Raw genomic sequence first — 21892 nt, forward strand, 5'->3', positions numbered from 1 at the left:
AAGAAGAAGAAGAAGAAAGATTGTTTAGAACTGTGACAACTCTCCCTGTTTCTTCTTTCTTGCTAATTAAATAAGAGCACCTGCCTTTGTTGCCAGTGACCAAACACTGCACGGATATGTCAAAAATCAATAAATAATGAAGCCATTATCTCATTCTTTGTTTTAAATGTCAGCAGTATGGATTTGTTTTGTTTTGTTTCTCGTCCCCAGTCTGAGCAGCAGCTTGTTTTCGAGACCTTTCCCTCTTATCGCCACCGTCCTGTCGAAACCGCAGGTGCAGTTTCAGGTGTTGTCAGAGGCTTCGTGCGTAAACACCGCGGTGCACGCTGGGAGTTGTCGTCTCTTCCCGGGAACAGGCCCCTCCTCCGCCGGTGTGGCTGCATGTTTTTAAAACTTCCAGTCCCAAAGTGCCCCGAGCCGGAGAGCAGCCACGGACAGGGGCACAGAGGGGAGCCCAGCACAGACGACGCCCTGTTAAAAGAACCCTGGACTCTTTTTCCTGAAAATCTCCCAACAACGGTGAGATCAAACTTCCCTTTATATCTGCTGGCTCACTCCTCTAAGTTCTTATTTTATAACGCAGGGTTTAAAATAGAATAGAATGCTTCTTTTGTCATTGGGGCGATTCTTCAGTAATATCTCATAGCACAGTGTACACCTGCTCACGCACACTTTTTTTTTTTTTTAGAATGTTATAACTGTGTAGTGAAGTTTGAGCTGCATGTTTCAATCTGTGCTGATCGTCTCTCAGTTTGAATTTTTTTAATAGCTTGCCTTACATCTAAAAAAAAAAAACTATTAAAAAAAAGTGTAAACAAAGTAAATAAAGCATTACCACAAATTAAACCTTTTAACTTTCTCTGATTCTCTGTAATCACAGCAAAGAGCCTGGAAGCCCCACGCTACTGTGTCATAGGCTTGACAAGACCAACCTGTTTGTGTGCACTGGTGTAAGAAGTCCACATTATTAATGAGTGACTCACTGTGACAGGTCCTGAATGGGTAGTCTCGTTTTACGCAAACAAAAGTGACTGGCTGAAGAGTTTCCGGCTTCATTCCAAAGCTTTGAACAGTTTCATGTCACCTGCGGAAATCCATTGTGCTCGAAGAAACATGTTAGTGGCGCAGCCACGACTTTACTTTCATTGTGTAGGCGTGTTGGGTGTCACCGGGTTTCACAAAGATGTCATCACTGATCTTCATATTCCTGTTGAATCAGTTTGGGCTTTATTTTTTTATGTGATTTGTGAAATTGTGAAATAATATAGCTGCTACAGGTTTGCGCCTAAAGAGTTCCCTGTGGCAAATGAAGAAAACGTTTATCTTTCCGTGAAAATGAACGTTGTGTAATAAAGTATCAGTCAGCAGGAACGCTGGTGCCGAAAGTTTTATGTAGACATTTTATACATGAGCAAAGCAGAGGAATAGCTTCTACTTTACTTCGTACAGTGACGACTTAGTTCAGGTGGAAAAGTTGGTAAATGTAAAATAATTTCTTGAAATGTGTCATGCCTTCATAGATCTACTGTGATCTGCAAGTTATCATGCATATGTGTAAATGATGAATGATGCAGAGCAGAATTTTTTTTTAATAAAACTAAAATGAGGAAAGATATACAACCAACTGTCCTATCTGATTCACAATTTCTCATCTACTCATCAACCAAATTCTAAAAAGATTCTTTGTTACGTTTGTTTTCACATGCACATCTAATCCCGACAACCTTCAAACCGCAGGTTAGGCTGAGTAGTAAGAGGTGAAGTAAGTATATATTATTTATATGTGCAGATGACAACATGGCAGCTGAACGAGCCAGGTCCTTCCGCCGCGCTGGGAGCCTCATGCGGAGTAAATCTGAGGGGACACTGATTGATCTTAGTGACACCGTCTCAACCTTCAACAACCTGAATGGTAAAATTCTCCATTTCAAGCCCAAGCAGCCGGTTTCATGTGTGAAAAGCGTGATGGTGATCCAAAGCTTTTGTTATTCACAGGGGGATACGTGCAAAGAGCGACACACAACTCCAACTGGCCGCATCCACGGACGGAAGCCTCGCAATTACCTCCAACTAGAAATCCCTTCTGGAACAAACTCTCTGCGTCCAACCCTTTCTTAGACGAGATTGTACTCAGCGACAAGGACAAACGAATCTCCGACACGATAGATGGAAAACAAGGGAATAAACAAGACTCGGAACCAAGAAATGACGAGGAGCTGAGCTCGTCTTCCGACGAAGGCAATGTGGGAGACTTTCTGGAAAGCAAGAACAGAATCACCAACCGGTCGGGGAGATGGAGGAGCGCCTCCGACATCCTGGACGACCTGGAGAGGAAGGAGCCGAAACAAGAGAGCGTCTTCAGACCCCCCGAGCCAGTGTTGAACCCAGACTTCGAGTGGCTGAAGAACGACAGAGAGGCCTACAAGATGGCCTGGCTGAGCCACAGACAGCTGACACGCTCGTGTCTGGACTTAAACCTGATGAGCCAGAGTCCCGGTTGGGCTCAGACGCAGGCCACTAATTTTCAGGTGGTCTCCAGAATCGGCCGCGGTGGAGGCCTGGTGCAGATCCCAGGATCAGAGATCAGCATGCATATCCCGGAAGGACACGTTCTGCCTGGAGAGGTCCAGGAAGTGACCCTGAAAGCCATGCTGGATCCTCCTCCTGGACTCAACAACAACTACGTGACGACCATGAGTCCGCTGCTCGAGGTGCTTCTCAGCAACATCAGGACGAAGGAGCATCCGTCTCTCCAAATCAAACTCTCCGGGGAGGTGAAGGACGAGCCTTCCAGTCAGGTGATGACCACGCTGTACGGGCTGGTGTCCAACAAGAGAGAGGGACCTTACCTCAAAACCAACGACTGTCAAATTAACAGGAATAGGATGCAGATGAAGCTACAGGACCTGAAGACACATTTCTTTGTGATCGCAGTAGCAGAGGCGTCCGTGCTCGAGGCGCCGGCGACATCCGTGTGGGACTACCTGAACCGCCAGATCACGGTCGCCGTTTACGGTCCCCGGTACATCCACCCGTCGTTTAAGGTTGTAGTCGTCGTTTGCTGTCACGAGGACGTTCCTACCAAGCTTCCGTTTTCAGATATCGGCAGGGGCAACAAACACCTGCCTCCGCTTGTGCTGCAGCTGTGGGGGAAACACGGTTTGAAGCCTGACAAGCTCAGCGACCTGCAGGTTTCAGTCGACATCACAGGCTCCGTGTTCAGAATCAAGCCCGAGGACAAACTGAAGGAGGTGAGGCAGAGTCAGTTGAAAATCGGAACGGTTCTGCACCTGCCAGTTGCGTTATCCTGCTCCGGCAGCGCGCAGATGACTCCTTTCAGCTTGGATGTACAGGTGAAGGAATCAAACTCCTCCGCTGTGAGGCAGTTCCAGGTGCCTTCGCCTCCCGCGGCGCCCATCAGATCAGAGAAGCGGGCACCGAGGCACACGGAGAAGACCGAACTCGTGAAAACCGTGTCAATTCCCGAGGAGAGCGTTTCAGATCTGCCCAAATTCAGAGACAGACCCGTGAACCTGCAGTGGTACGGAGTCGCCGTGAAGTCGGTCCTCCGTCAGCCGCGGGTGGAGTACCTCCTGGAGTACTTCAAGGGCGACACGGTGGCTCTCCTGTCCCGAGAGACCGTGAGATCAGTGGGCAACTCCAAAGTGAAGGAGTGGTACATCGGATTCCTCCGAGGGAGGACCGGGTTGATCCACTGCAAAAACATCAAGCTCATCAGCAGGGATCAGGTCATCGACTTCACCGGTATCCAGGTCACCACCGAGGTCCTGCTGGACAACATGACGCTGCCCTTCAAGAGGCTCACCTACATGTACTCCGCCATCCAAACGCTGATCACCGAGCACATCGCCAGCTGGAGGCGCTTCGCAGACGCTTTAGGTTACAGAAATCTGTGTCTGGACACAGTCATGCGGCGGCAGGCCGAGACGGAGGCCGATAAGGTGGCTTGTATCCTGGAGAAGCTGAAGGAGGACTGCCACACCGAGAAGATCAAGAGGAAGTTCCTACACGAACTCATGGCGGTAAGAAGAGTGTGTATTGTAAACTTCTTATCAAGCAAGCGACGACGGTGGCGTTTCTTCACTTAAGGTCCAAACCAACAATGACGAATTGGAACAATCACATTTGTCATCATAACATAAATGTTGGGTCTTTCGACAGGCTGTAAACATAACATTCAAAATAAACATTGTGCAGATAGAGGTATATATCTGCTGTACACATAAAACTAGTGCAAGAGACGATCCATTTCAGACATACTCAGTGTATCTGTCATAAATATGAGAACTTTCTTTGCAAATAACACATCATATTGTAGTTTTCTAGTCCTCAAGAGTGGACAAGCTGTCAAATGTAAAGCCCATTACATATAATCCAGGAAGAAACCTATTTCATTGACTTTCATTATTAATTCTTAAATTTGTCTGATTTGACCACAATAGTCGCAAATGTAAAAAAAAAACAATACGTATACGTATGGATACACTTCAGTAACACACTGATCTGAAACACAGTTTAACCTCAGTTTCTTCCCATCTATTATGTGCATATTATTTCACTAAAATTCGCTGTGGTTTTTTTTGTTTGTTTTGTTTCTACTTTATATTTGTTTGCAATCACATTTTATATGTTGTATTATTATTTTAATATAAAAATTCTGATCTTGGAATAAAGTTGGAATTGAAACAGATTTTGCAAATACAAAGCTTCAATCTAGATTTCTGTCCGTTCACATAGACGTGACATTGTAAATGTTGTTTATTCCAGTCGCCCTCTGATGTGTGTGATTGTTGTTGTTGTTGTTGTCAAGGGCCTGCTGAAGATGGACTCTGTGAGTCTCGTGGCTCAGCTCATTCAGAACACCGTCATTCTGTCCACGGCGGTGGAGCTGGGGAATCGGTGGCGGGAGCTCGCCGAGAAGATGGGAAAACTCTCCAGTTCTCAGATAGCCGCATACGAAGCCCCGCATCGAGCCAAGAACGGAGAAATAAACCCACAGGTCAGTTTAGCAGCAGTAACACACAAGTATTGTGCGTTAATGTGGAGTTTATTATAACTAACCAATGCCGTTTTTGGTTCAGGCGATGTGGAAGCCTGCCTTCGACTTTCTCTACTCCTGGAGTCTGCGCTACGGCACGAACTACAAGGACATGATCCAGGATCTGCACCTGATCCTGGACAAAATGAAAAACCCCACCACCAGGCAGTGGAGGCACCTGACCGGCGCGCTCATCACCGTCAACTGTCTCAACATCTTTCAAGCCTCCGCTTACCCAAAATCATAAGCCTTTGGCAGCCGCCAGGTAAAATACGGCCGTCCTCCACCCAACAAGTCTGAATTTAGTCGACAGTAATCAGGGTATGATGATGATGTTACATAGTTTTGACTGTGTGTTTATTTTTTTGGAAGTTAAATGCACTTAGAAGTCGCAGCCTGAAAGGAAACAGTTTGTATTCATGTGTTGTATTGTTTTTAACCATATGTTGCTCCAGCAATGGATGTTTTAATTAATCAATTAATATAAAACCTTTTTTTTTTTTTTTTTTTTTCGTGTTGCCATTTAGCATGAAGCTAACATTGCACAACTATTGAGATATCTCTTTATCTTCACTATATTCACAGTACATGTGCTGCTTTTGCGGTTCAACACAACGTGGTTTCCACACCTTTTTTATATTACTAAACTGCAGTTTGTTTTATAATAAGAATCAGATGCATCTTTATATGTGAATTTTATATCAGTGGGATTGTTTCCGATTTTTTTTAATAATAACTGTAATGGATAGGGGGGGGGAAAAATGTGAACAATGCTGCTAAGAGATTCAAGAGTCGCAGTCCTGACAGTCCAGTCGTTGTTACGAATGTGTTGAACCAAAGTGAAAGTTTCCTGATGTCAGGAAATATAGTAAAAAAAATAGCCACAATCAAGTGTCATAAACAGTTTATTAAATGTTTTAATACTGTGATTTATAAAAATACAACAAGCATACTAATCATATACTGTAATTATTTTTTTTTATCATTATTATTAAACGACCTCAGTGCTTTAAGTGGTGTTATAAACAGTGTCTGACATTTTAGATTTGATACTGTAATGTCAATGTGTTGCATGAAATATGAATAAATATAAACTATGCCTTTATTTGATTGTTCAGTTTTATCTTTTAACAAGCATAGATGGCAGTGCGAAGGGAAAGTGCAATAACTGCAACTCTTCAGTGATACTGATTTTATTATTCAAAGTCTGGTCAATACTTCACAAAGCATGTCACCGTTTCAGCATTTTATTTCAATTCAGTAAAGTTAGATTACACTGTAGGAGCAAGCGGCTGTGAGTGTTTCCCTTTAATTTCTCCTACTGTTTGTTTTGTCCGTCGCTGTTTGTTTAAGCCAGTTTCTGCTGAGAATTTCGTGTCGTTTCTCGATCAAACTGAGATCAGAGGCTGCAAAACGGACTTTAGTTTGGCTTGCTGAAACAAAAAATGTACCCGACATGGAAAACAGTATCAACAGGTTGAGAGTGAAATTCATTGCACCAGATTTACTTGTGCCGTCACTTTTTTTAATATGTGGTCAAGTCTGATTAAGATTCAGAGATAGAGTAGTGGATAGATGAGTACAGATAGAGATAAGCATTTATGCATTACTTTAAAGAACAACTGTTTCTGTGTGTGAATGAGTGTGAATATTCAATAATAAAGCAAGTATAAAATACTGATTTTGCATCACATATGAAGACAAGTGAAAGAAAGTATTAATGACAACAGCTTTCTTCGACAAGCTGTTTTTTAATGTTAATCTGAAAATTTGATTTTAATCAATAAAATGTCTATTCATACCTCTGAAATACACCTCAGCCCTGCAAATGTATTATTGGCCATGATAGAAAAAAAGAAACAGAGCGCTGAGTCTTGCAGTCTCGCTGAGAGCTCCACTCTGCTCACATCGTCCTATATTTACTAGGACAACAGGACAAAAGGTCTTTGTTTAGATGAGAGTGGCCAAAGGGGAAAAGATCCCCTCCTAAATGATCTCTGTGATTAGTTAGTCAGACACTCATCAGTTACATAGATGTTCTGCATGTTTTAGAATCTTGTTGTTGATTTAAATATTATTTATATTTAGAATATTAAGACTGTAAATGGCTCAATATTTGTGAATGAGTGATGAGTTCTTAGTACGAGTTGAAAATTGTACTGAAACTGTGTGTTTCTAGCTTTTGCACACAGATCTGATATTATTGAAGTTGCATGAAACAATATCTCAGTTGGGATATTGGGATAGTTTGGGGGAGTACAAAAAAAAAAAAAAGAAGGACTCTGCCCTTTTAAAGTCCCACTTTTCAGACGTAACGAGGCGATACACCTTGTGTGACTAATGAAATCCGACTGCTTTTGTTTTGGGGACTCTTTTGCAAGTGGCCACATGAGAGCGCATCTCACTGTCAGTTGTTGTTAATGAATGCCGTCTTTACAGGACTGTGGCGTAATCGTAGCACGTCTCACATGGACTTAGAGCAGGCTGCAAAATGGTCAAATAGGGGAGTTGTGTACATTATTATTACAATTAAATAAATCATTTACCAGAATAATGTACAGGTGCTTCGCTAAAATTCAAGAGAATAAAACGCAGAAATACAAGAAATAGTCATCATTGCAGAGGCCCCTGTGACTTTGTTCTTTGTAGAATAAAATGTTACACCGACATCGTTCAAACACATTTGAATGCAAATGCTGTTGGACTTTCAGGGACGCTTCAAGTTGGATCAGATCATGACGCATACTTCCTGTACATTGCTAAAGACTTTCAGCAGAATGACAGTCAAAGTGAAACCCCAAAACAAAGTTGTTCAAGCTGCTCTGGTGATCTGGGCGGGTTTAGGTAAAAGTTGGCATCGTATCATTTCTATAAGAGGAAAAGATGCTGAATTTGCTGATTTCGTTCCAGCTGCATGCCAAGAACAACTTCAACCTGTTGCTTTTATTCTGATTAAACAGATGAAGTGACTGAGATGATGCTGTCTGTGTGGTTGATTGACACCTCGGAGTGATATCTCACTGTGTTTTCTTTTCTCGCTGTGATGGTTTATGGTCTTTTTGTCAACGTGACACAACTTAAATGGGATTTTCAGTGAAAACTACAGCGCTCCAAAACATGGATGAATAACATGCAGCCTGTGAACCAAACTGATCCACTGGACGGTCCAACCGCAATGTATGATTAATAAAATTATAACTACCTTATTGACGAATTGGCATCAACATTCTCTGTGCTAAAAGCACCAAGAAATGACTGTGTTGTATGTGGTGCTATATAAATAAAGCTGAATTGAATTGAACATCAAAGCCACACCGCAACAGTGAATTTGCAATGATGGACTTATTTTTCTTAAAGACATTTAAACTTGTTCAGGTTTTGTCAAAAGATATTTAACGTCTGTTCAAAATTGTGCATTCAGGCTTTGGACTAAATTTAGTTTGATCCCCCTATTATTAAAAAAATAACTAGTACAGCTAATAGTATAGAGTGTTGCAACAACACGCTGGGAATTATTACCATGACATTGATTTGCTTTTAATAACCTGTTTACTTTGCATCTAATTTAGGCTGACGAGGGCCTGAAGCTGACCTCAGCTGACAGTGTGTGAAAGGAAGGGAACGGCATGGACAGGCTACGATCCATCACCGGATCCAAACTTCAGCGACGCCGAGCCCACAGTGGACGAGGGATATTTTCACCGTGAGGCAAGAGTCTCACCCTGTCGTCTACACAAGAAGTCTTTACAACACAGGAGTTTGCATGTTCCCTCTATGTGCTATGGCTTCCTCCCTTTATGTGTGACGTTTACGTCCTTATTAAATTACTTTGCAAATCTTAATTAAGTGAATTATCGTCCGTGTCTCGAGGGGATCAAAAGAGAAAGTCATCATCTCCTGTGGCCTTTCAGGAAGACAAAAAAAAATAAAAAATTGGCGAAGCCATCGACGCTGTAAGTCCAGTGGGTGGCGCCATTGCATTGGCACTGGGATAGTTGTAAATCTCAGACTTATGTTTTTATTTCATTCCCCTAATGTGTTTTTATTTTGCAAAACACAACTTTTTGAAAATTGACATTAAACAGAATCTAATCCTAAAATAGATTAAATCATATCATGTTACAACAACTTAAAACTTTCTTAAACTTCAAAAAACATCAAAATGTCATGAACAAGCAAATCGGGTTTGAACAAGGTCACGTTATATTTCAATGACAAAGATTTCTTGTCTTGCCATCAGAAGCCCTTGAAAGACATACAACTATATCAGCGCCATAGCAGCGCGAACTGAAGAACATTTGTAGCTTTCTTGAAAAATTCCCCAAACAAACTGCGTCACCTTGATATACGTGTCCATATTTATGTAACCCCTCTTTTATGGGTGTGCGTGTTCCAAGTCCAAACAGTTTGTCTGTGATTTCTGCAGCCAGCAGCTGAGAGAGCCGTCCACAAATCACTGTTATGAACAGAAGCATTCCTCTGTCCTCCAGGGTATATAAGGCTTCATTTGGTTTGCCTCCGTGATGTATGTTGAGGGCAAGAAGTCATTTAGCTTTCAATTTATTAGCCTGCTGATTTATGCACGCTTTGCAGAGGTAGCGGTGGTGGTGTCTCCTCGCCCTCCCCCTCGCAGGCCTCCACCTCCTCGGCCACTCGCGTTGGACTCTTAATAACTTGGTAATGGATGATGTGAAAGAGGAGAAAGTTCAGCAATTAGAAAAAAAAAAAGGTCTGAAAAAATAGGGTTTACAGTTTCTTTGGCTGCTACTTCATCTATCACCGGCGGTTTAGCCACTCAGAGACGGATTAAATCCCGAGGCCGCAGCAACCTGCACCGTACTTACACTCCATAGTCTGGGGAAAGTAACTCTTACCACAACAGCCTACTAATAACAAAACCCTGGCTTGACACTAAATTATATTCACTTGATTTAGTTACACACACTAATTTCCCCTTCCTTTAAAAGTCTTGGATCACTTCACGAGTGAGACACGTACCGACGCATAATAAACTGGAAAGTCTGTAAAAAAAAAAAGAAAAAAGAAAAGAAATAGGAGGGTGTTGCACGTCTGACGGTAAAGTCTGGATCTCTGGTTATTTGTCATCTTGTCAACGAAACCCATCACAAGAGCACAGAGCACAGTTTCATAAAAAGCCAAAATAGTTTGTAGTTTCCAGCTTTGAGCGGAAAGTGTGTGTGTGTGTGTGTGTGTGTGTGTGTGTGTGTGTGTGTGTGTGTGTGTGTGTGTGTGTGTGTGTGTGTGTGTGTGTGTGTGTGTGTGTGTGTGTGTGTGTGTGTGTGTGTGTGTGTGTGTGTGTGTGTGTGTGTGTCACAAGGTGTTGATTGTTTGCCCCGAGATCAATGCCTTTCTTCTGACTAACAGCGCCTGCTTGGAGCCGCTTCCCATGACCACCGTTGGGAAGGAGGAAGCTCCGTTACCAAATGACTCAGAGGGAGAGCGAGAGAGAGAGAGAGAGAGAGAGAAGAAGAAAAAAAAAAAACAACCTGAAGTGTTTGGCAGAGCTCAGAGCAGCTTTGTGAGTAATCACCATCCACAGCCTTGGACACCTCACTTTACTCTCACTCTCACTTTTTCCATCAAGCAGCTTTACAGAATTTGACTCTCGTCATGGCAGAACATTGCGATAAAGATTAAGGGGAAATGAGAAGACACAAATAAGCCCTGTTTTTCCCCCCAAACATCCGCATCTGCATCTCGGACCACAACAAAGGCCTTGTTTCACTGAGATTACCTCCACTTCAGTGGAATGACAGCAGAGTGTCTCTGCAGCTACCCCCCCCCTGCTGTGAGCAGGCCTGTTTATTTTTGTTGATGTGATCACATCCTATCTTGCGGTACGGAGTTTTGTCAGGTGTACCTCGGTGGTGTGGAGGAGGTGCAAAGACTGTCTGCCGACAGGTCTGATGTACCAACCGTGACACTCCCGGCTCGTCAATAAGCTAAAAAACAGATGGAGGACGGCTGGGAGTGAGACGTGGGAATGTGTAGGATTTCAGCACAACGCTGTGATAATGAGCATGTCACTCTTTTCTTTCCCCCCATTTTCTTTAACTGGGCACCCTTCTCTAAATATGTTCTGAGAAGATTTCATTCAGTACTGAAAGTTCAAGAGGTTTTTTTTTATGTCTTTTTATCTGACTCATATTATAATTACCTGCCATGTTTGTATTACACTAGTTATCTAATAGCATGGCACGCTTTCAAGACAATACTACAGTGATGTGAAAAATTGCTATACTAAAGTAAAAAGCCACACATATTACATCATAGTGTTAGAATAGAATAGAATAGAATGCAGATATTATTTTAGTTTTTAGGTCTTTGCAATAAAGAATTCTGTATTTCAAAATATCTGAATGTAAATGAATAATGCATTTAAAGTTATGTGGGAAGAGTGTGTGCGTGTGTGTGTGTGCGTATTAACAAAACATGCATCAGCTTGCAGTGCAATAGAAAAAGATTGTAAGGTACTGCCTGATGAAGTGGTTAAATGATGGATGAATGCAGCAATAATAGTTTTTTTGGTTTATGTAGCAACAATTTCAAATACTTTGACTTAAAACAATATGTTTAATTGAAAACTGTTTTTATCAAGATTATGAAATCTATCTATCTATCTATCTATCTATGTATATATGTATATATACTTAAACCTTAGTGGAACAATGCAAGCTGGGCCAAGTATCAATAAGTATGAAGTATATTTTAGTCAAGTCGTGTCTCCTTCCCAAGACACTTCAATGCATCATTTTAATTTCAGAAATGTTTTGCGTTTATACAAACAACATATTGAAAACAATGGATGATTGTTTTTTTTGTTTTTTTACAGCAACAGCAGAATCCGTGAAAATTATGTAGTTACCATGTTGGTCCACTCGTGGGGGCTGTTGTTTGTTGTTATATTGAACGCACACTGGGACGGACAGACAGACGAACTAATGCTGGCAACTAATTTAGTTTAACATCGGGATAATTTTGTAAATATCCAGATTACTTCCAGACTTATAAAGCAGATGTTGATACTAATACTAACGCTGATACATTTTGTTTTGCAGTGCTCTACTTCACATTCAGGACCTCAAAGTGGTCAAACTTACCAATAAATAAGAATTGAACAGCAACAAACTGCAGCAGCAAACTGCACAAAATGAGGTAAGAGATTCAACAGTAGAGAAAAGCTGATTGGCTTGTAAAATAAGGTTCGGCTGATCTTAGCAGGATCACATCAGTGCTTTCTTTCATACTGGAGTTTCATCAGACTGGTATCAGATTCAAAGACAGGAAGCATTATTACAACAAAGAATCTATCAAAAATGTCTCTACTTTCCGTCTATAGTTTAGTCTCTGGTGGAGATCTCGTATGATTCAAACGTTTTCCAATGGAGTTCAGTGGTGTCGTTACCAATGGGGAGAGTTGAGCCTCTTGGAAGGTAAATCTAATCTGATCATAAACCTCAGCAGTCATTGGATAATTAATGGTGTAAGAAAGACGGGAAAAAAACAGAAATTCTTAAATCTCTCTCTCTCTTCTTTCTGACATTTACATTTGAGATTATCAGAAGCGGGTCATATATATGTGTGGAGGCTTCTCAGTCTTCTGTATTTATAGGTTTTCGTGGTTTAAGATAATCTACTCTGGAATATGATCGCTGACAACTTACTGTGATGTCGCTGGTATGAAAGACATTTGGTGGACTTGGAGCAAGCCCACACCTAAACATTGTCTTATAAGAAATCGCTTCCAAAACTGTCCTGTACCGAATTCCATCTCACCATAAAAACTGCTGCTCACTCTTGCATTATAAACACATTCCTTTTACCCGCTATTACTTTCAGAATTTCCAGCAGCTGGTGGGAACGGCCATAAGCTGCAGGTGTCTACACATCACAAGTAATGTCTTTGCCAGACTCCCTCCATATCCGAATGGGAGCTTGGACATTTCACCTCCACTCTGCAATGACACCTTTGTTGATGTCTATTTTTTTCACTTCTTCTCTTCCAAGAGGAAATATTTGAACTCCAGCTGATAGCTCCACATCTTGAAAAGAGCTGGGTGGCCTGTGACGACACAGTTTCCACACTGGTGAGCTAAAGCAAACGGCATCCTTGGATCAAAAAAAACAAACAAACAAACAAATAACCGGAACCTACAGTCGTGTCGTCATGACGAAGGGCTCAATGAATCCGGAGAGTGTCTTCTTGGCTAATTTCGGTCAACCTGGGGGGAGACAACAAGCGGGGCCGAAGAGGTTCTTGTTCCAAAGACAACAGAGCGGGAGAGGTAGCCTATTGTGTCCTGACAGATTGGTCTGACTGGAGGAGGTGGAGGAGGGAGGAGGAGGAGGAGGAGGTCGCCTCTAACTGACACACTGGGAGGTGCAGAGGTGAGTTGAGATCTGGGGGAGATGGGAGCACAGCTGTGGTTCAGAAGAGAATTGTCGACATGAGTTCACATAATTTAAGGTTTGCTAAATGGAAATGTTTGTCAGATAATCTTTGAATGTGTCTATCTATCTATCTATCTATCTATCTATTTATCTATCCATCATCTTTACAAGGAGCCAGCATGATCCTTCACACTCCTCCTCTGTTGTTCTTGGCAGTGGATGGAAGACCCTCCTCCTGTCTCCCCGGTCCTGATCGCTCCCCCAGGTACCCCACCCCGCCCCCACCCCGCCCCCACGCCTCTGCCCATCATCCCTCCGTTCTCTATTCATCGTCCTGTGCAGCTGGAGCACTCTGTTTGACCCCCTCTCTCTCTTTCTCTTTCTCTCTCTCTCTCTCTCCTCACAGGGCCCTTATCGAAGAGGGGTTACGGTGGGAGTCGTCAGAGCGCGTGTGGTTTGAACGAGGAAAAACCTCACCGGATGACCGGCGCGATGCTCGTCACTTACATAAGTCCGTGTGACATGACGTGTCGCATCACCTTCCAGCCCGTTGTTCTTCCAGGTTGCTTTTTTTGTCACCTGACCTCGTGCCACAGATGAAGCAAAGATGCTGCCACGACATTTCCCCCCCCAAAAAAAGAAAAAACCCCAATGTTTTTATTTCATACTGAAAGCATGACTGGTGACGTTCCAGCCAGGGGAGGTCTCTGCCAAGCCGGCCATGGTTAATATCAATAAGAGAAGGACTGGCTCCTGGGGAGATTACAGCAACATTTCAGGCTCATTTATTTTTCTTGTCGTCCTGGTTGTTACACAGCACGCACCTTTCAATGCACTTTTGAATGTTTATATGCTCATGAGCATCCACTTTTTTTACTTTTATAACATCGACACCATCATAAGGTGCACTTATATTTTGTTGTTTACATCAACATCCGGTGCACTGCATAAGAGCCTGTTTTTTTTAAACTTTTTTTTTTTCTTCTAATTTCACATTTCTTTGGGACTCTTTGCCACGATAAATTGCATCCAGTAAAACTTGTCGACAGCATGGTCTGTGTATCATCAGGAGTAACTGGACCATCGTTTCTGGAAAGATTTGCTGCTGTCACGTTTCATGCATGTTGTTTTTCAATGTCATGACCGCACCGGCAGAATTCCATTGTATCAACGTGGTGACATAAGTAACAAATACTTCAAGCAGTAACTCACCCCCCCCCCCCAAAAAAAAATATAAAACCTCATCAAAACCATCTATCTACATGGTGGCTATAATTCACCATGTCGATGTATTTTGTGTAAAATAATCTGGTGAAAAGTATTGGTTAGTTCAGGAATAAAAGGTTTTAAACCCAAATCCACCTGAACGTTCTCATTCTGGGAGGCTCCCACTGGGAAAAGGAGGTTTCAGAGAGCCATTTGCATGCACTCCCTGTGCATGTGTTTTTCTCTAGACAGTCCAAAACATGCTTTTGAGGCTAATCCTTTGCCGTCAACTGTTAAAATGTGTTAATGTAATTGTTGTAAAAAAGCAGTATCACACTCATGGCAGTGCAGTAATTATTAGCATGGCTGTTATTATCTTAGACCAGGTCTCTGCTGTGCTTATATTTATTCCAACAGTACTCCCACTGGTGTGATATTTATCATTTGCACCAATAGTTTTCACGGTATTCACTAAAGTTTGGTGCCTTCATGGAGTTGGAAACATGTGAAAAGTTCCCAGTAGGGAGCCTTCGCATGACAAAAAAAACTGGCAATAGGTTGTCCCATTTATAATCTGCAGAGAAATTAGAAATAACTGATATCACACAGATGACATAATGCCTGTTCAAACATCACTTATATGTGATTATCCATTTTGATAAAAAGAGAGGTACTTTGGCTACTTTTCCTTAGTTTATTTACTACAAAGTGTATCATTAGAAAATTATGTTTGCAATGCAGATGAAACATCTTTTAAGAAACATCTTTAAGAAGCTTTAAGAAACTCCATACTTAGTTTTCTTCAAGAAAGCATTCCAACATGTATTTTCCCATTAGAAAGTGGGAATTTTCCCATCTCCATGTAACTCGTGAAAGCAACATTAGTCAGTATAATAGGAATACTATTTTCAATCCTGATAGATGAACGGTGCTACAATAAACTCGATTAACTTGCTGATGGAAGAAAAATGTAAAATATTGTTGGGGATTGCTGTTAATTGAATTGCAATAAAAGAAAAACCCAATAATAATAAAAAAACAGTGAAAGTAAATGTCCCAGCATAACAACAAAATCATAAGTATGACTTCAGCTTGATTTCCAGTCATTGTTGCTCAATTTGCTGAGGTTTACATTGTGCTCTGAAATATTCCAACACTCCCATTAGTGTAATGGGCTCACTTACTTACAATAAAATGCTGACCTATTGACTGTAGGTGAAATGCTGCCAAATCTACAAACGTACAATAAATGAATGCGGGTCCATGATTTAGGAAATGGAACGTTTCTTGGACGGCAAACACCCAATTTTGACATTTTCCTTGTTAAAGAGAACAATTCACAGTTCTTAATGAATGCATGTCTGTACAGGGAGTGATTTTAACTCCGAGTGTCTCCACCATGTGGAGCAACAAAACTATGAAAAAGTCCTTACAATCATTTCTATTTAAATATTATACAAGCCTAATAGGAGAAATTGTTGCCATAGTTTTGAATTACTGATTGTCACTGATATCATTGAATTCAAGCAGTTTAATCTCGATGGCCGTGAGAAATTCATAATATATACTCAGACTTTATAAGCCATGGCAGCACCTGTTGACCTCCAACTGTCCAGTGAGAAATATGGCAAAGCTACTGTAACTGTGTGAACAGATATTTTCATTGCATGGGTCAGTGCATTGCTGCTGCTGCAGCGGGAGAAGAGCTGTGTGTGGTCCACCGGGTGGCAAAATCCTTTTACAGGCAGCAGGAGGCATGGCTCACTGGTACCGAGGTGCAAGTTTGAGGTGTGGCAAGGGCACAAAAATATATTATTTTCACTTTCTGGTTTAAAAAAAAAAAAAAAAGTGTATGGATTGAAATCAGGAATCACTGAAATCCTAAACTCTCATTTTCTTTGAGTTGATATATTGAGTTGTTGTTTTGTGTGTGGAGTTTGGCCAGTGGAAACTCTTGGAGAAGTGTGTGTGTGTGTGTGTGTGTGTGTGTGTGTGTGTGTGTGTGTGTGTGTGTGTGTGTGTGTGTGTGTGTGTGTGTGTGTGTGTGTGTGTGTGTTTTAAGCACACATTATACTGCTGGGATGCCAGTTCTCCCCTCAGACCCCACATCACCCTGAGCTTCCAAGCTGTGAAAACATACTCAACGTTTGTTGGTTCTTAGTGGCTAATAAGGTGTCATTGTGCAGTCCAGCAGCCTGATGTCCCACAGAGTCAATAGGATCACATGAACATCCATTACAGTCACACGCATGCACAAAAACACCTCTTTGTTTAACAAATCATCCTTTTTAGGATCCCGCTTCATTAGATAAAACTGCATTAAACCTGAAACTTCTCTTACAAAGATAAATGTAAAGGTTTTCCTGCAGAAATACCAACTTGAGCCACGATTAGAACCTGCAACTTCAAAGTGCGAGGCTTTCAAAGGCTCTCTTTTACAGCTAACTTTGGGTGCCCTGGCTCCTATGTGTCCAGACAGCTTATAAAGGGCTGTTTTCATCATCACCTCCCAATTCAACACCCTAAATCGTCTCTCACCACCACCACAGGGACCCCTGCTATCAGACGAAAGCCCCGATACAATGTCTGGATTTCTCTGCAGAATGGGACACATTGAGACTATTGCCGAGGGAAAATGCTGTCATCCTACCCTGCTGCTTGACCTTGTTAGTGCCGAGGCTTGATTAGAGGCTATCTGGAGCTGCTCTTTGATGAACGCACCTCTGTCTTTTCTCATCCCCTGCAGTCGATCCATCTCGGCAGGCTGGCACCGGACTCACTGCGGTTCGACTTTAATGGAGTGAACATGAATATCGCCGTCAATTGTGGGAGAAGTGTACATGTGCAGGACTGTGGTTTGTTATTTCAATAGATATGAGAGGGCCGATAGAGAAACACTGCCTTGCTCGGCCCGAGCAGAGAAAATAGACAGGTCTCCGAGGGTCTGGCTCTGAGTCAGTGCTCAGTGAGTGAGAGCCTGAGTTGTGTCTGCCTTGATGTGACCTCGGGGAGGGTTTGGTTAATGACGCTCCGGGGTCACTCATGACTGGTGTGTCAAGTTGCATGAATCAGTAATCTACATTGGACTTTATCATAACACCCACTCACTGCTCATTGATAAGCACAAACACTTTCCTCCTATATTATTCACCACCACTTAAGGGGTGACAAGAACCTGCGTCGAATCACCCTGGAAAACACTCTGCGCCGTTGATCCCACTTTCACATGTGTCATACACTGAAAGTCTGTAAGTGACTGATGAAGGTTTTTCTCTTTATTAAAGATCAACAGTGGAGGAGCCGTCCTCTGATGACATCATATTGTTGAGACGCAGCTGTGTTTTCTCAGAGTTACTTCAGCAGCAAAGAGCTGAACTCCACAGAGAAACCTGCCAAGAAATGTAAATGTAGAGTGGGTGTCCACACGACTTTACTGCATTATAGGCTTTTATAGTGAAAGGTGGATGGTGCTCCGCTGACCTGAGGGTGTAACAGAGCTGAACACAACAGTAATCACAACAACCCTGGTACAAGTGTGGCTGCAGAGGGAATGGATGGAGGAAGGGCGGAGGAAGTAAAGAAAGAAGGAAAGATGGAAAGAAGGAAGAAAAGAAGAAAGGAATGAAGAAAAGAAGAAAGGAATGAAGTAAAGAAAGAAGGAAAGATGGAAAAAAGGAAGGATGGAAGAAAATAAAGGAATGAAGTAAAGAAAGATGGAAAGATGGAAAAAAGGAAGGAAGAAAAGAAGAAAGGAATGAAGTAAAGAAAGAAGGAAAGATGGAAAAAAGGAAGGAAGAAAAGAAGAAAGGAATGAAGCAAAGAAAGAAGGAAAGATGGAAAAAAGAAGAATGGGTGGATTGGAAAAAGGAAAGAAGAAGAAAGTGAGGATAGGGGAAATGAAGAATGGACAAATGAAGGAAGGTAGTAAAAAAGGGAGGAAGGAAGTTAAGAAAGAAGGAAAGATGAAAAACCTATGGATGGAAGGGAAAAAGGAAGGAAAGAAAGAATTATGGTTTCCCATGAAGGATGGAAAAGGGGAAGAAGGATGAGGGGAAATGAAGGATGGAAAAAGGGAAGGATGGAAGGAAAGAAGGACAGATTGAAAAAAGTAAAGAAGGATGGGGAAGTAAAGGAGGAATAGAGAAAGGTAAAAAGAAAGGAAGGACTCATGGTAAATCCTTTCTGAATCCTGCTGCTGTTGAAACATCAGACCAGCAGACAGGAGATACACACTACCTCACTAATATAAACACAATTGGTACACAACTGATTGCACACTATTCCTGCGTCTTATTACTCATTTTACCATTTGTATATAAATATTTCTTGCGTACAAGTACATATTTTTCAACTTATCTTGGACTTGGAATTTCATTGTCGGGGAAACTCGTTTCTGACGTGCGTGTGACAACAGCCTTGAATTCAATAAAAAAAAATTGCCAAGTTATGAATGTTAATACTCAAAAAAAGTATACAAATATTTAAATCTGTGGACGGATAAAGCCAAAAATCGTTCAGAAGAGGCGAGCGGATTTGAACCTACAAGGTGCAGCAGGTAGAAAGCAGATCACAGATCAGCACCCTGGACAGAGCCGTCAGGCAGGTACGCTCACCTGCTTTCACTCACCATGTTCATCGCCTCTCTTTATGTGCAAACCTTCATGAATGTTCATTCATTAGGGAAAACAAAACCTCACGAAAGTGACACCGTCTTTGGCTAAAACAATAAATGTTTGACTCAAGAAGTAAAAGACCAATTTAAATTTAGAAAAAATAACAACCTGCGTTTCCCCTGGAACAATACTTCACTGTCTTTTTCCTCCATAAAGATGTAAATGGATGTTCGTTGGGTGCTGTGACCTCCGACCCCGGCTGCCCCCGTTTCCTGAACCAGATGCGGCTCCTGTGGACCACGGTCTTCTCAACCTAAACAAAGTAATCCTCCACTAAACAAGATGGATATTGTATCACCCACCTAGTAAATACCACAGGGCCAAACACAGAGAGCTGCCCTCTGCTCATTCTCCACTTCCTTTATTGTTTCATGGAAGAACAAACAGTTCCAGACTTTGTTTTACCTCAGTTTTGAGAGTATTTTGTGGTATATTCAATAGAATAAAACATGCCCTCTTGTGTGGGGGGGCGGTGTGATTAAGTCAGTTACCAGGCCTCTAAAAAAAAAAAAAAACACAAATCTGACTTCATGTCAACAAAGTAAGCTTGAGATCAAAGTTGCTTCAATATGAGAAATCCTTTGGCCTGATTTGGTTTCAGATGAACAGGGAACATTTGACAACTACACACACCTACAGGTAAATCTACAGTCATCAGTAAACCTTAAATGCTTATTTTCAGACTGCGGTAAGCAGAGAAAGCCTTTACACAGGGAGAACGTGCAAACTCTGCACAGAAAAGCTCAGTCTACATTTGAAGCCACGTCCTTGGTGCTGCAAGGCAAAAGAGCTAAACACTACCTCTGCATGTGGCCTCAGGTTTGTCAAGCACATTTTGTTGCAACTATGAAATGAGTTTAGAGCAAACATAGCAGTGTTATGAAGGGGTGAGTCACTTTGCCCCCACCCCCACCCCACCCCCCAACACAAACCAGGGACAATCTGTCTCTCTGTCCCATCTTTTTCTCTCCTGTCTCTGGAACAGCAAGAGAATCTCCACCCGAGTCTGGGTTTGTAAGTTTCTTTCCTTTTTAAAAGTGTTTCCTTTCCACCATCACCTATGCTTGCTTATGTAGAATAGTTGGGATTTTCTCTAGATTACCGAGTTGTATTTGGAGCCATATGAATAATATTTAATTGAATGAAGGGATATATAAGATGCAATGTTGTCATACAGATATGTGGCAAAAAAATTTTAATAAAATACAGCAATTGGATGATAATGGAAAATTCATGGTGTTGAAATGAATTATTTGTTTGCCATCAGGCAAGGATTTCTTTCATTTATTTTAACAAAATTTGCCAAAATCAAATTTCCACATGTAATGTCAACAATACTGGATCCTTCTATTGCTGACACTATTAAGAAATACATAACTTTCATTCTTAATAGCTAGTGAAGATCCTCAAGTAAGACCCTCTGATGCGCGTTTCAAACTTTGTACAGTTTCTGATAGCATCTCACGTGACCCCGCCCCGTTAATTTACGCAATTCGCCGCGTCGGCCAATCAGGAGCCTCTCCCAAAAGTTTACGCCATGCAGCCTATAAGAAGAGCCAAAGTTTCTCCAGGAACGCAAAAGTCTTGTCCTTCCAGGATCCTATCTATGGATTCTCTGGCGCCTTCACAGCCAGACAGCTCTACAGGTGGACCAACTCGTTGACTTCATGACAGGGAGATAACTTTTTCGGGAGCTCGCGCGCCGCCGCCGCTGTCTTCCAGGTGGGAATGTCTGAGGAAACTTGCGGGGAAGAGTCGGGCAGCTCCCCCGTCTCTCCTGTGGACAGCCTGAGCAACAGCGAGGGGGAGCTGGACCGGCAGCCCAAGAGATGTGGGAGGAAGAGGAGACCGAGCAGGAAGAGCGGGGAGGACTCCGATAGCCCGACCCCTGGGAAAAGAGGGAAGAAGTCCAGCAGCAGCAGCCCGCAGTCGTTCGAGGACCTCCAGTCGCAGCGCGTCATGGCCAACGTGCGCGAGCGCCAGAGGACGCAGTCGCTGAACGAGGCGTTCGCCTCCCTGCGCAAGATCATCCCCACGCTGCCCTCGGACAAGCTCAGCAAGATCCAGACGCTGAAACTCGCGGCCAGATACATCGACTTCCTCTGCCAGGTGCTGCAGAGCGACGAGCTGGACTCCAAGATGTCGAGCTGCAGCTATGTGGCGCACGAGAGGCTGAGCTACGCCTTCTCCGTGTGGAGGATGGAGGGCGCCTGGTCCATGTCAACATCTCACTAACATCTGGAGAAAACTATGCCCACGATGGTACGCATTGCCTCACAGAGAAAACAAAACAAAAACAAAAAAAAACTGCATGATGTCAGGCCTCCAACCTACAATCTACTGTAATTCACCTTCAGCAGATCGTTGTTTTGTCGTGTTAACATCCTGGTCTGACCTACAGGTGACTGCTGAAACTACTTTTCACATTCTGAAGGGACAAATCTGGAGTCCAATGCTGGATACATGGGATCATTTAATAATAATAATAATAATAATAGTAAAAAAAAAATAAAACCCAGGACAGAAGCTCTGGGGATGGTTT

At 42.4% G+C, this 21892-nt stretch overlaps 2 protein-coding genes across 2 annotated transcripts in view; both read left to right on the forward strand.

Annotated features, from left to right (window-relative positions):
- The first annotated feature begins 406 nt into the window (after nt 1–406).
- On the forward strand, nt 407–5592 carry macc1 (MET transcriptional regulator MACC1). The gene is made up of 5 exons (XM_080501095.1): nt 407–519; nt 1790–1912; nt 1996–4043; nt 4832–5020; nt 5103–5592. Exons 2-5 carry the CDS (start codon nt 1798–1800, stop codon nt 5304–5306), a joined length of 2556 nt encoding a protein of 851 aa, XP_080357221.1. The 5' UTR covers nt 407–519; nt 1790–1797; the 3' UTR covers nt 5307–5592.
- A 15356-nt stretch (nt 5593–20948) lies between these two features.
- The window catches only part of twist1b (twist family bHLH transcription factor 1b), a 1464-nt gene continuing 520 nt past the window's right edge, over nt 20949–21892 (forward strand). The window contains exons 1-2 of the mRNA XM_080500232.1: nt 20949–21612; nt 21752–21892. The exon at nt 21752–21892 is cut by the window's right edge and continues 520 nt beyond it. Of these exons, the coding sequence (XP_080356358.1) occupies nt 21079–21585 (507 nt within the window). The 5' untranslated portion in view covers nt 20949–21078 and the 3' untranslated portion in view covers nt 21586–21612; nt 21752–21892. The remainder of the gene's footprint in view (nt 21613–21751) is intronic.

Source organism: Blennius ocellaris (assembly GCF_963422515.1).
Source record: "Blennius ocellaris genome assembly, chromosome: 8".
In the NCBI taxonomy this organism is placed as follows: Eukaryota; Metazoa; Chordata; class Actinopteri; order Blenniiformes; family Blenniidae; genus Blennius; species Blennius ocellaris.

Coding starts and splice junctions, on each gene's coding strand:
- macc1 (XM_080501095.1), top strand. CDS start 1,798: ATGGCAGCTGAACGAGCCAGGTCCTTCCGCCGCGCTGGGAGCCTCATG. Junction 4,044..4,831: donor TCCTACACGAACTCATGGCG/GTAAGAAGAGTG, acceptor GTTGTTGTCAAG/GGCCTGCTGAAGATGGACTC. Junction 5,021..5,102: donor ACGGAGAAATAAACCCACAG/GTCAGTTTAGCA, acceptor TTTTTGGTTCAG/GCGATGTGGAAGCCTGCCTT.